At 42.6% G+C, this 12,317-nt stretch overlaps 1 protein-coding gene across 5 annotated transcripts in view; it reads right to left on the bottom strand.

Moving 5' to 3' along the window:
• The window catches only part of WT1 (WT1 transcription factor), a 48,496-nt gene that overhangs the window by 24,183 nt on the left and 11,996 nt on the right, over positions 1 to 12,317 (bottom strand). For 3 of the 5 annotated variants that reach the window (XM_073347733.1, XM_073347732.1, XM_073347735.1), the window contains exon 4: positions 5,949 to 6,026. The exons of the other annotated variants lie outside the window; for them this stretch is intronic. In XM_073347733.1, coding sequence (XP_073203834.1) covers positions 5,949 to 6,026 — 78 coding nt within the window. The remainder of the gene's footprint in view (positions 1 to 5,948; positions 6,027 to 12,317) is intronic. 5 annotated transcript variants of the gene reach the window in all.

Here is a 12,317-nt window from a genome sequence, read left to right as displayed (position 1 = left end):
CACACCAACTTTACTTTGTTACACTAGAACTGTCTGATTAGTTTACAACTAGCCTCAACTTAAATCTGGAGGGCAAAGCTTGGTTTTTTTAATTATTATTTCATACGAATAAAAAAAAGGGAAGCTATAGGGCATATTGAGAAGAGTGAGCAAGTAGCAGCATGAAACAGGAATGCCCATTGACTCAAAATGGAAGAATTAAAAAATTCAGAAGGAAAGATTACACAAAACAGGCACCACATTAAGATGCAATTTACTAGTGTTTCAGTGCAGGAACTGGAATATCTGGTGTAGAAACAGAGCCAAAAATGAGACAGAACAAGGGTGCGGGCAGGCTGTGTGATAACAGTACAGAAGAGAAATAAAGCTAAATTTTCTTTGCTAAAATGTTTACCACCCAATATTACGGGAAATATATGCCACCATGGAGACAATAAAGAAGTCTGATTAATGATATAGATGATGTTTCCTCCTGTTATTGGTGGTAATGCAGTTAAGCAGAAGGGAAGCATAAAGTTGCTGCTTTATCTGCATTCTCCAAGGCAACTGCACATCAGAGAAATGATTTCACTGATTCGGGCTCAGTGTGCAATCATTATGGAAAAAGAAAAGGTGGGTGAGATTAAGGCACTGGACTAGTATTCAGAGACCTGGGCTCAGTTCACAGCTCTGCTTGGGTACTTCTTTGGGCAGCTCACAATCTCTCCGAGTGAAATCCTTGTCCCATTGAAGTCAATGGGAATTTTGCCATTGACTTCAATGGAACTAGGATATCACCCTCCGTGCCTCAATTCCCTATCTGTAAAACGGGGAGAGTACTTCCCTTCCTCACAGAGGAGAGGATAAATTCATGATTAGGCATTCTGATGTGAGAGAAAAGGGGGAAATATTTAACACCATGAAAAACATATAATTGCGTGCTCCCATTCACACTGGCTGCAGGTCTGAGCCAGCTAGGGACAATTTACATTCTCAGAACTTACTGATGGTGTTTTATAAGGCTATGATGAAGGTTTTCTTGTTAATCTATTACAGAAAGCCTAAACCTTAAGGGTCTTGTATTAGAATGCAATTGTAGTAGTGCTTTGCAAATGATCTCTCTATTGTTCTGTCCAGTGAGACCAAGCAAATGGCAATACACACTGGTGTGCCTGGGAGCCCAGCCGATTGATTACATAGCTCAAGAATAAAGAAAAAAGGCACTGAGCCAAACTCTGCCAGTTTACATATATGACCTCAGTGGAGGTCTACACGTTAACTTCAATTTCCAGATAGCATGGCCCTTATTTCTGCAATTTTCTATCTGTTTTGTGACAGAACTCCTTGTTTAGTGGCCTATTTAGCTAGTCACAGGTTCAGATACCACAACAGGGTTTAGGCTCCTGTCCAATATTGACAGGTCTGTGCAATACCAGTGGGATGCTGCAGTATCGTCTTTTTTCAGATCATGGCCGCAATTCTTGGGCCCACCCGAGACTGCCAGGGACTAGATCAGACAGCTGAATAGGTAGCTAGTCAATATTTCTCTTTATTCTCATTATTCAGTATGTGGCCATATTACTTATTTATCATATGCTATCCAAAACCTGTACTGAATAAAGAAATATTAATTTCCTCATGGGCCTTCCAAGATTCTCATCACCATAGTATGGAGGATTTAATAGTCCTTAATGAAAGTATCTTCACATCACCTCCTAAGAGGCCATATTATTTTCCCTATTTTACAGCTGTGAAACAAAGGCTCAGAGATTAAGGCCAAATTTATCAAAAGTGTCCACTAATTTTGAGTGTCCACCTTCAGATGTATAAAAGGCCTGATTTTTCAGAGTAATTAGCATCTTTATAGCACTTTATATTTTCAAAGCACAGTGCCCATTGTCTTCAGTTGCAGTTGTGAGCTCTCAGCACTAATACAAATCAGGCCCCAGCTGTCTCAACATGCACACCAGAAAATGAGGAACACAGTTAGTGAACACTTGTGAAAAGTTTGAAACGATAGAATCCTGTTCTTCTGAGTGACATTTGACTGCCTTAGCCATGGAACCACCTTTTCTCCTCCTGCAATCCTTTGCTTCATTCATTCCACACCTTCCACCGTTTGCAACAAATCAGGGAGGGGTGGGCAGAACAGTTCTACAGACAACAGTCTCATTCACTATGCAATCCAGATCCATTTCCTGACTCCTGTCTATCCTGTGCACTAAACAAGACAGGGGTCCTGTAGATAAAATAGCATGTATCACATAATCAAAGACTATATCATAATGCCTATGCGGGGGCAGGGGGGGGAGGGGAGGGCTGAGTAAGTTTACATAACGGAAAGTGCCAGGCAACCTTAACTTTAGGTGTCACTACCAACCCTGCCTAGAATATGTGGTAATGGTTTCATTTTAGTACATTAAACTTAAATTGAATATAAACCCAGGAATAGGGCTACTGAATGAAGCTCATGTAAAATGATAGGGTTTAGAGAGTGATATGTTGCATCACTAACATATAATTTTAAATTTCCCAATTTCTTGCAAACTTGCAATACTATTTCTTTATTCTTTATAATACAATACATAAAACAAAGTTCAGCTGAGTCATGTGGAAGTGGTGGGGGGAGGGGAATTTCTATATAAGGATTGTCATCTTTGGAGAGAAATTAAGCTCTCCGTTTCAACATAAAGATACCAATATTCATAAAATACAACTTCAAGATTGAGAAAAGTATCTGAAACAGTAAACGCCTGGGAATCACTTATGAACAGTTCATATATTTTAAAGATGTAAATCTTAGGAAGAGTACCTTATGTTCATGGCAACTGAGTTTGGAGGTACTGTGTTTTATAACTCCCAGCCAGAGAAGACAGATAACTATTTTGGCTCATATTACCAGTGATGAGGCCATGTCTAGCACTGATTTTCCACAGATTCTACAATCTTGGCCTATACCAAAACTTTCAGCTTTGTTTTACCATCAAGATCATTCATCTTGATTTCTTCTTTTTTCCTTTCAAGAATTCTAGGTCACAAACTTTATACTGCTCACAGTCTGCACTTTGAGACAAGTAAAACCATTTATTTTGTTCAGTACTCCTTTAATATTTCTATTGTGTCCCTTTTTTTTTCCCACTCAGTTCCCCAAAGAATAACCTCTTCCTTGTTTTAATAACTTGGACCTCGGTCAAGGTTGATGTGTTTCTCCTTTTTGCAGGATATTTTCTTCAGAAGAGACAAAACAGTGTCTAATATTGCAAAGAAGAGGTTTGGTTGTTTTGTTGTTTTTTTTTAATAAAGGGTGCAGTTTAAAGAGGAAATTACAAACAGTTATGAAAAAAGTAGGAAATAGCCTCAGCAGCAGAGCTGGTCAGCTTGATTTGTATACAATAGTTGGGTTTCAGGGGGAAGAGAAGGGGCTCCCCTTTCTTTCCAGTAAGGGAGCTGCCTGACAGATTCTAGGTGTACCACAGAAGACCACCACTTCAGACTCACGCTCATTTCACTAGTTTGCTCTGACACACGTGGTTTACTACACTACTATCTAGTGCCTCTAGACTTCAAGTACCATTCACTAATGAAGGTTAGAAGCAGATCAGCAGTACTTCATGCTATTGTGCAATACTGAAGCCAGCCTGCACAAATACCGTACCTGATAGATCTGGATAGAGTCAGTTTTCTACATATTAGTTTGGGAATCTCCCTTTTTAAAAATATATACATATATATTTACTCAGAAAAGGGTAAAGAGCTTATCTTACAAAGTCAGGCAAATGTTGGCTTTGTCTGGACAAGGATCAGAAGGAGGTTCTTGAGAACATGTTAACTAGCATGTTATTAAACTCTACTCTGTACCAAGCAAGTTATATGTTAGCAGAAGCTAGCTTCTTGAGTTGAAGTCTAGCCTTACACTGGACCAGGTAGCACTTGCTAAAGTACAACTTGCGTTGTCCACACTAGAGCTTTAGAATGGGTTAGTTACACTGTGCTACCAAAACATATTTTTAAAAATAAACCACCCTAGTCCAGACAAACCCTCTGATGTGCTCTATTCATTTCCTCCTAGCACATCCTCTTCCACAGTCCCAGAGTGCTATCCCATTTTGGAAGGGCAAGAGTGGTTAAATTTTACTGACAACCCCACAGGGGGATTGGGGAGACATCTCTGGAATCTCTCAATACAGTTACTATCCTGCCTACAGGAAGGGAGGAACAGAAGCCCTGGCCCTGTAAGCACCACACCCTATGTCTTTGCTACCCTACCAATGTCTCTGATCTGCAGCACCTCTGAGGCGGGCTTCCTGCTTGCCGAGTAACAGGAAACCCATATTGGACTAGCGGCAAATAGACTAGAGTCCATTCCCTGCAGGTGGGAGGGTGACAATGGTATGGAGGAAGGAAGCCAGAGAAGATGGAAAGGGCCAGGAAAGGCAGGGACAGAGGATGTGGAGCCTGGAGAAGGGAAAGATAATAAAAAGGAGGGAGAGAAGAGCTGGCATGAGGAGCAGAGTGAGGTTAGAACTAGAGAAAAAGGAGAAAGGAATGGAGGGAAGGAGACACAGAAGGTAGCAGCAATATTCTAAGCCTGGAGCGCTTTCATTTGTTCTTGTTCTCACTGTGTGGTAGGAGTGTGGAGAACACTTTACACCCTGCAGTCTGGGGTGGGCAAGTTTGAGGCTGATTATGGCAAGGGTGGGGAGAGCAGACCAGGGCCTGATCATCCCAGCATTGATACCCAGGTGGATGATCAGCCCCCACACACTCTGCACACCCAGAATGCTGTTCTCCCAGCTTTTTGTGGCCCTTTCCCCTTCTGCTTTCTTGCTCAGGCCACCCCTGCACTGTGTCTCACTCCCCAGGCCCTCTCTAACAGCCACCATTGTTATTTCAGTCACTGCACTGGTTACGCACTGCCTTTGCCTATGAGCTAGGCCCAGCAGCCCACTGGCAGGCCTTCCAGATGCCAAGCACGTACAAGTCCAGGGCTGAATTCAGCACAAGATCTATTGGGCAGCCACTGTTTACAGGTTACAGAAAACACATTTCTGAATTGCACTCTGACCCAACAGTAGTTACGATGGGTCAAGAAGACAATACCTTGCTGCAAGCAGGTCTGAACTAATCAGAAGACAGAATCTCCCCCCGCCCCCCCTCAAAAAAATTATATATATATACACACACACACATACTTTAAAAAAAAACAAAAACTTATATTAATGGAAGTGAACAGAACTGACAAGCTTCAAACTCAGCTTCACCATTCAATTGCAGAGGTTTTTCCACTGTTTCCCATCCTTCCTTCACGAGCTTATTTTGTTAGTGCTTTGGGGTAGAGATCTACCTTGTCTTCATACCCATTCATGCAGTCCCTCCTATCACATATTGGTGCTGTATATATGGAATAATATGGCTGCTTAGAACCATCTATAATATAATTATACAGGTTTTCACATTCATATTATCCCAACTTAAATTCAAATATTACTAGTCTATTACTGGAAAACACCTTGCTCACACAAATGGAAAGCTATTGCATTTACTTGGCATCTGAATTGTGTAACCTACAATGAAGACAGTTCGTTTAGACAATAAAATGGTTAAAAATCTACAACCAACATACTGTTCTCCAAGACATATTGGTTTAAGTCAAAAGACCAAAAAACAAAAACAGTTAAAGAAAATATTGCTAGTTTTTTCCCTGTTGACTAACCTTAGACTAAAAAGTCTAAGAGAAAACTGGACCATAAAATTCTTATTAACTGTGAACTGACTAGTAGAATAAAACTTAATAGTTCAATAGGGTTATTTTTTTAAACTCAACGTCTTAAATTACAGACAAATAAAGACCCATTTTTGGACAGGTTAGCATTTTTCGTGCCAGTAACCTTATTCCATTCATAAAATAAAAAATAAAACGAAGTTAACTACACTAATGCAAAAGATTACAAAATAATAAAACACCTTACCCCTTTAATGTAGATCCCAAGTTCATTTGATTCCATGTCATGCATTCAAGCTGTGAGGTCATTTGGTATAAATTGTCACTGTTATGAAAATATCTAGAATTAGAACTAAAATTACTTGACCAAATTCAAGTAATACTTAAAAAAGAAGCAATAATTTTCATTTTTCTTTTTTTAAAAGTGTTTTCAAAATACATATAGCAGTACCAAATAAATTTATTTTATTTCAACCCTTTTATCTGTTTGTGATTTTAAATTTTAAAAGAGAAGAAAGAATGATTATGTGGTACAAGACAAGATGTTCATTATGATCTAACTTGTAAATTTTAAATGGCTGAAAATTATACACAATAAAGCCCTTAAAGAAAAAAAATATACTGCAATTAAATTAATAGAACCAGTATATATACAGACTTGTGGGTTAGCAATAAAGCAGATCTCTTATTTTTATATATATATATAAGAGCAAGTGAATTAACTTTTAATAAAGAGTGTAGAGGATCACGTGGTTAATGGACTGAAACAGCTATCAGAACTGGTGACCAATGTTACTACATATAGTGACTTGCCAAGGAAAAATGGAGTGGCTGAACCATAAATTAAACTCACAACTGGAATACTAGTCTTTTTTGGTTGTATGTTTTGTTTTGTCTTTTTGTAAAAGCTTATAATCTTAGAACTCAGCAGCCAGCAATATTCTCAGAAACTGGTTGTCAGTTGCTTACTTTCTATTTTTAAAGAAAACACTTCAGTGTTTTTTTTATTTGAGATCAACTGTAACCAAAAGAAATGGAGCTCATAGGTCCACTGATATAATAATGCTCAACACTTATCACAAATAATTTAAACATACAAGTGAACAGGTATGTGCTTCGAGGAGAGGAAAAACTGCTGCGGAATTGCAACACCAAAGGCAGTCCGTTTCCCTAGGGCCGTAGGGGGAGAGTCACAAAACAGACAGGGCTGAGCAAGCTGCTTTCCATTTACACAGCATGGAAAACCGCCGTGTGTTCTTTCTGAATCTTGGTTCTCCTGGAAATCCAGGTTCCCATTGCTACACAAGATTGCTCCGATCTGCTGCAGAGAATCTTACTGAAACCACGCTTTGAGTCTCTAGACCTTTCGAATCGATTTTCTGATTGATGTGGGTGCCAGAGAAATAGCGATTCACAATCAACATACGACCCCTGGCTGATTAATAATAGCTAAACTCACTAGACTTATGTAGTGATTGTATATAATTGTGTTGCGAGAGTTTTTTCATGGCAGGTAGAAGTGAGCTTGAAAAGTCCGATTCCAGTGGGAAGCTTTTGCATATAAAAACAAGTTAAATGACTTCAATCTTAAAGTATGTGTAATATCATTTGTCAGTACCGCGGGACACTATTATTCATTCGAATGTCTGAACTGCTATTATGCTACTACAATGTCCTGCATATCAGCTCAGAAATTGTTAGACTCTCCTGCAGTTTCCCCATTTGCAGCAGCAGTTCGTGCTGGTCTGTGCCACTACGTTTTGCAATTCCACGAATTCTTCCTGTAATGCGGCTGTAATTAATTCCTCCAGGACCCGGATTTTTATTAGAAGTGCCCGCCCGATGCATTTACAGCAGGAGATTTCCCTTTAACTTTCTTTCCCTTGACAGTTCATTTATAAGAGCCTCCTCCACAATATTTCCCCCCTCCCTCCTTTGCTTTTTCATCAAGCAGTACACATTCATCTTGTCACTAACCAGCAGCCACTGTATTCCAGACTGGGTTTGGTGACAGTGCACAAAACAAATCGCTTAGGAACCAGGACAATGTTCAGAGACAGGCTGGAGGTAGTCCTGGGCTCCATTTCAGTACAGCTGGAAGCTGGAACTGTCATGCACTCCATTCAGTAGGAGGTTTACAACGGTGTGTCCCGGCTACAAAAGACAGCCTTGCTCGTGCAATCAAAGGGGAATTCTCCGCTTTAGGGATCGTGAGTTTACACTTGTCATCAAATAAACTCAAAGATGGTTTGTCCCTTGCAACACGGACAGGGGCAATTTCTGCTCGCCTAAAAACTCCCACAGACTTCGGCTCAAGCCCCTGGCCCTGGTCATTCCAATGAAGTTCCCGCGGTGTAATTTGGCCCAGAGAAGTGGCTTGAGGGAAGACAGACCCACTAACCACTTGTTAGATATTTGCTGAGAAAGAGGAGGAGACGATAGTAACACGGTGCCATCTGAGAGGCCACCCACTGGCAACCAAGGTACCCTGGGAGACCGTGGCTGGAGCTGCGGGGCGGGGAGCGATTTGTGCAGGTTAAAGCATGAAGCTCCAAACAGAAGGTGCAGCCCGACCCTGCTCCCACCGAAACGGGCAAAGTAACTGCTGCTTACTGCCAAGGGGGTACGGGGGGAGCGCTCACCTGGTCTGCGGAGCACATAGGGACAGGCCCATAGGGACAGGCCACCCACCCAGGAAACCCAAGCTTGACTAACCCAGAGACGCGCAGCCCAGCAGCCTGAGAGCAAAGCCCATCCGAGCGCCCCCCGGCCCCCCGCTCCAGGGCCCCTCTCCCTGCCTTTGACGGGACCCGGGATCACACGGTCCCGGCCGGGCCTTCTCTAGTTGATGATACTCGCCTCCTTCTCAGGGCGGCAGGTGGGCTCGTTGAAGCTCAGCGCCCAGGGGAAGGAAGAAAGGCCTTGGCTCTTCCTCGGGAGAGCCCTGCGGGGGGGGGGGGGGGGGGCTCCCTGCGCTCTGGCCCTTGGCGGAAGGCACCTCGGCAGTTATTTCGGAGTCTCACTGTGAACGCCTCCAGAGCTGGAACTGGGTTTCCATTTCTACCGCAGCAGGGACTTCGGCCCAGTTCTCCCGACGGCACAGCTCCGCGGAAAGGCCCCTGCCCACCCTCAAGACGGATCAGCGCCCAGGTTAAGTCGGCTGAAAACCCGTCCCCAGGGTCCAGCCCTGCAGTGGGGGCTTAATACGCATCCAAAAGAGAAGCCAGATATACAGATGGCTCCCGATCTAAAAACAGACCTATGTTTAAGTCACCAGTATTTAATCACACCGGAAAAATAAGTGTTTAGATCCATCGGTTCCTAAAAACTTTGCGGACCACCATTGCCACTCAGGGCTGCTTACTGACCTCAGGTTTCAGAGTAGCAGCCGTGTTAGTCTGTATTCGCAAAAAGAAAAGGAGTACTTGTGGCACCTTAGAGACTAACCGATTTATGTGAGCATGAGCTTTGGTGAGCTACAGCTCACGGGATGCATCCGATGAAGTGAGCTGTAGCTCACGAAAGCTCATGCTCAAATAAATTGGTTAGTCTCTAAGGTGCCACAAGGCCTCCTTTTCTTTTTACTGACCTCAGCCATTCATAGAGATAACCCGCAGAGAGTGGTAAGAGTCGGGTTTGTGTATCTGTTTAAATTCAGGCTTGTGCGTGTTCTGGCTGGGGAAATCCCCCGTAGGCCTTACCAGCTACATACTGTACCTTTGACATAGCTCCTGTTAAATCAAACGATAAACATAAAGTGCCTGAGGCACGAGGCAATACTGTGCTTGAATACACAGTTTTGGGCTGGGAGGTTTTAAAGAGGGACTAGGTATCTAGGTGAGTGTGTGTGGCGGCTTGTATTGAATTTTCTCCTTATGTTATTCCGAGCCTCCTCGGTTGCTCTCAAGTAAGCGAGGCTCAATTGCCCTGACAAGCAAACACCATTTTGCTCCAGGTGTGTGCGGGGGGCCGAGGGGGAGAGTATTCATCATCCCCATCTAAGATCAGTTAGGACTGTAGACTCAGCGAATGATTCATAGGTGGTGGACATCAAGAGCCCAGTCCCGCTCCCATTGCAGTCAGCGGAGTTCTCTCAGTTACTTCAGTGGGATAATAGTAATGATGATGCAGCCGCCCCTATAGCTACCGATCACATCACAGCCTGGCTGGACGGGTTTGTGAGTCTCGGCTCCAGTGGAAACACTCTCCCCTTCCATGCTGCAAATAGGACCCAGAGCTGAAAGTTGCTGCTGCTGGGGAGAGACTCCAAACGCCAAAACACAGCGAGCTGGAAGGTAAGTACTGCCAACTCTGGGCTCCACGGCGGATCACCCCAGGCTGGAAGCAAGCGGGAGGCAGAAAACGGCAAGCTTGACCGAGTCTGCCAAGTGCACCATCGGACTTCCACAAAAAGAAGTAAGTATGGTGTCTCTAACAGAGGAAGTACAACAAGGTACCATGCATCCCTTTAAATCTAAAATGGGTTATTACTGCCAGTGCTACAGGATGGTCTCGGAGTCAATAGTTATGTTCAAATCCTAGCTTTAAATACGATTTGAATGATGAGAAGGAAAACTGGAGTCTCCGGGGATTTGCCTGCATTGATTCCGATTTGAATCACTAGTTCCCCCAAAGAAGACACTAAAAATAACTTATTTTCATTACAGAGATGTTTTTAAAATGAAGTGGGGGGGGGGGACTTTTCTACAAGGAGGATTAATGTAAGTTGGAGTGAAATAAAAGGAAGTCAACCCTGAGCGAAAGAGGAACTTTAAAGGAAACCAGTAGTAGATCATATAGAGTTTGTTTTGGCCTGCACAGCAGTATTACTGAGTTCTTGACCTCTGCACAGAAAGAGCTATAATCTGAACTGAAACTCCTCCACTCTTAAAGTCTTTGCAAGTGTGACTCACAGTAAATTTTCAACATTAAACATGTTTACTACATTAAACAGCATGAGGTAGAAAAGTTCACATCACCATTTTAATGGACTCACAAATACTGGCCTTTCAATGCACGCTTGCAGACTGCATAGCTTTGCCATCAATAACTAGCCATCAACAAGGGACACAGTATCTCTTGGCAGATGCGGTGCCTGTGTTATGAGAGAGAACAAGTAGTTGCCAGAAATGGAGATTTCAGAGATACTGTTGCTTCCATTATAAGAATTATGGGCTCTTGAATATTTATTTCAAGTTATCGCCTTTCTTACTGTCTCTTTTACCAGGGCAAAACAATGGAAAGGTCTTCAGTCTTAGACTTGCTTGCATATTTTCTCCTTACTGCCTTTCTTTCTTATGGACAAATTGGTTGCTACTAGCTAGCTAGACTTGGAAATCTTCTTAAGAGCAGTATTTGGTGAATTACTGCAGTGTATGTAGAACTCCGGAGTTCTGTAAATGTATTGTTAACCTGTTAAAGGCATCGTTATGAATTTTACACCAAATTTGTTATAGGATTCAGACACTGATCAGAGCAATAAGAAGCCTGAGTGACTGCTGGTGGCTGTGAAATGATGGTTGATGCCTCTCTGCTTTCAGAGATCAAAACAGTTTAAAGCCCTGCTTTCTTTTTACAAACACAACATTTACACTTGTCCCGTGGAACTCATTGCCACAAGGATACCTTTGTAGGGTTCTGAAAGGATTTGACATTTGTATGATAGTGAGAACAATAAAAAGTTACATTAAACAAGATACAAAAACAGCTAGAAGGGATATAAGCCCCTTTTCTGAAAGCATAGAGCCACCTTTAAGCTTATGGAGACCAGGAGGAAGCTTTTCCTTACGGGCAATTTATTGCATAAACGTCCTCTACAAGGTTTCTTACACCTTCCTATGAAGCATTTAGGACGGGCTACTGACGGAGACAGGATTCTGAGCTAGATGCACCCAGTATAACAGACCGACCGCTCCTATGCCTCTAGTGCCACCCATTGGCTGTTGCGCTCGATTCCCCCTCCTTCCTCCACTTTTAAACAAACAAAAGGAAACACTAATATGTATGCACACTGTGTGTTAAGCAACCTCTAAACGGACTGAGGAAAAGAAGAGGATTAATAGGGTTAGCCTGCTAATAAAGGGGGAGCATTACTGTACTGCTCGCCTTCCGGAATACTCTGTGGATCATCTCCTAAGGCAAAACAATGCCTTGTCTACACTGCAAAATTACGCGTGTTAACGAATGTCAACACCTCTATGAAACAGCAACACAAATACTGCCTGGCATCAACCGGCTGGGATTAATCCTAGTCCAGCATAGGGCTACCCAAGACCAGATGTTAAACACAGCAATCCTGGTCTAAATCAAGCACCACGTGGTGCTTAACACTGTGTTAATACTTGTTTTAACACAATGTAATTTTCCAGTGTAGACATCCTTTATGGAGATTTCATAAACACTCAGAGAGAGACTTTGTAGGAAATTCTCTCCTTTATCTCAGGATTTTGGTACCTTTTTGCCACTCTAGCTTGCCTGTTGTGCATAAGGAGGCTTTTCCTCCACGAACTACAGCTGTGTAGGAAGATGCACATGAACATCTGAAAACATCCAGAGACCGATCAAGTTAGGCATTTTCACCAAAATGAGTGGACCTAAAGTTAGGCACCTAAATACA

This window comes from Lepidochelys kempii, chromosome 6 (assembly GCF_965140265.1).
Source record: "Lepidochelys kempii isolate rLepKem1 chromosome 6, rLepKem1.hap2, whole genome shotgun sequence".
In the NCBI taxonomy this organism is placed as follows: Eukaryota; Metazoa; Chordata; order Testudines; family Cheloniidae; genus Lepidochelys; species Lepidochelys kempii.
The sequence above is the reverse complement of the archived record's forward strand: the minus strand, read 5'-3'. Positions and strand labels throughout refer to the sequence as shown.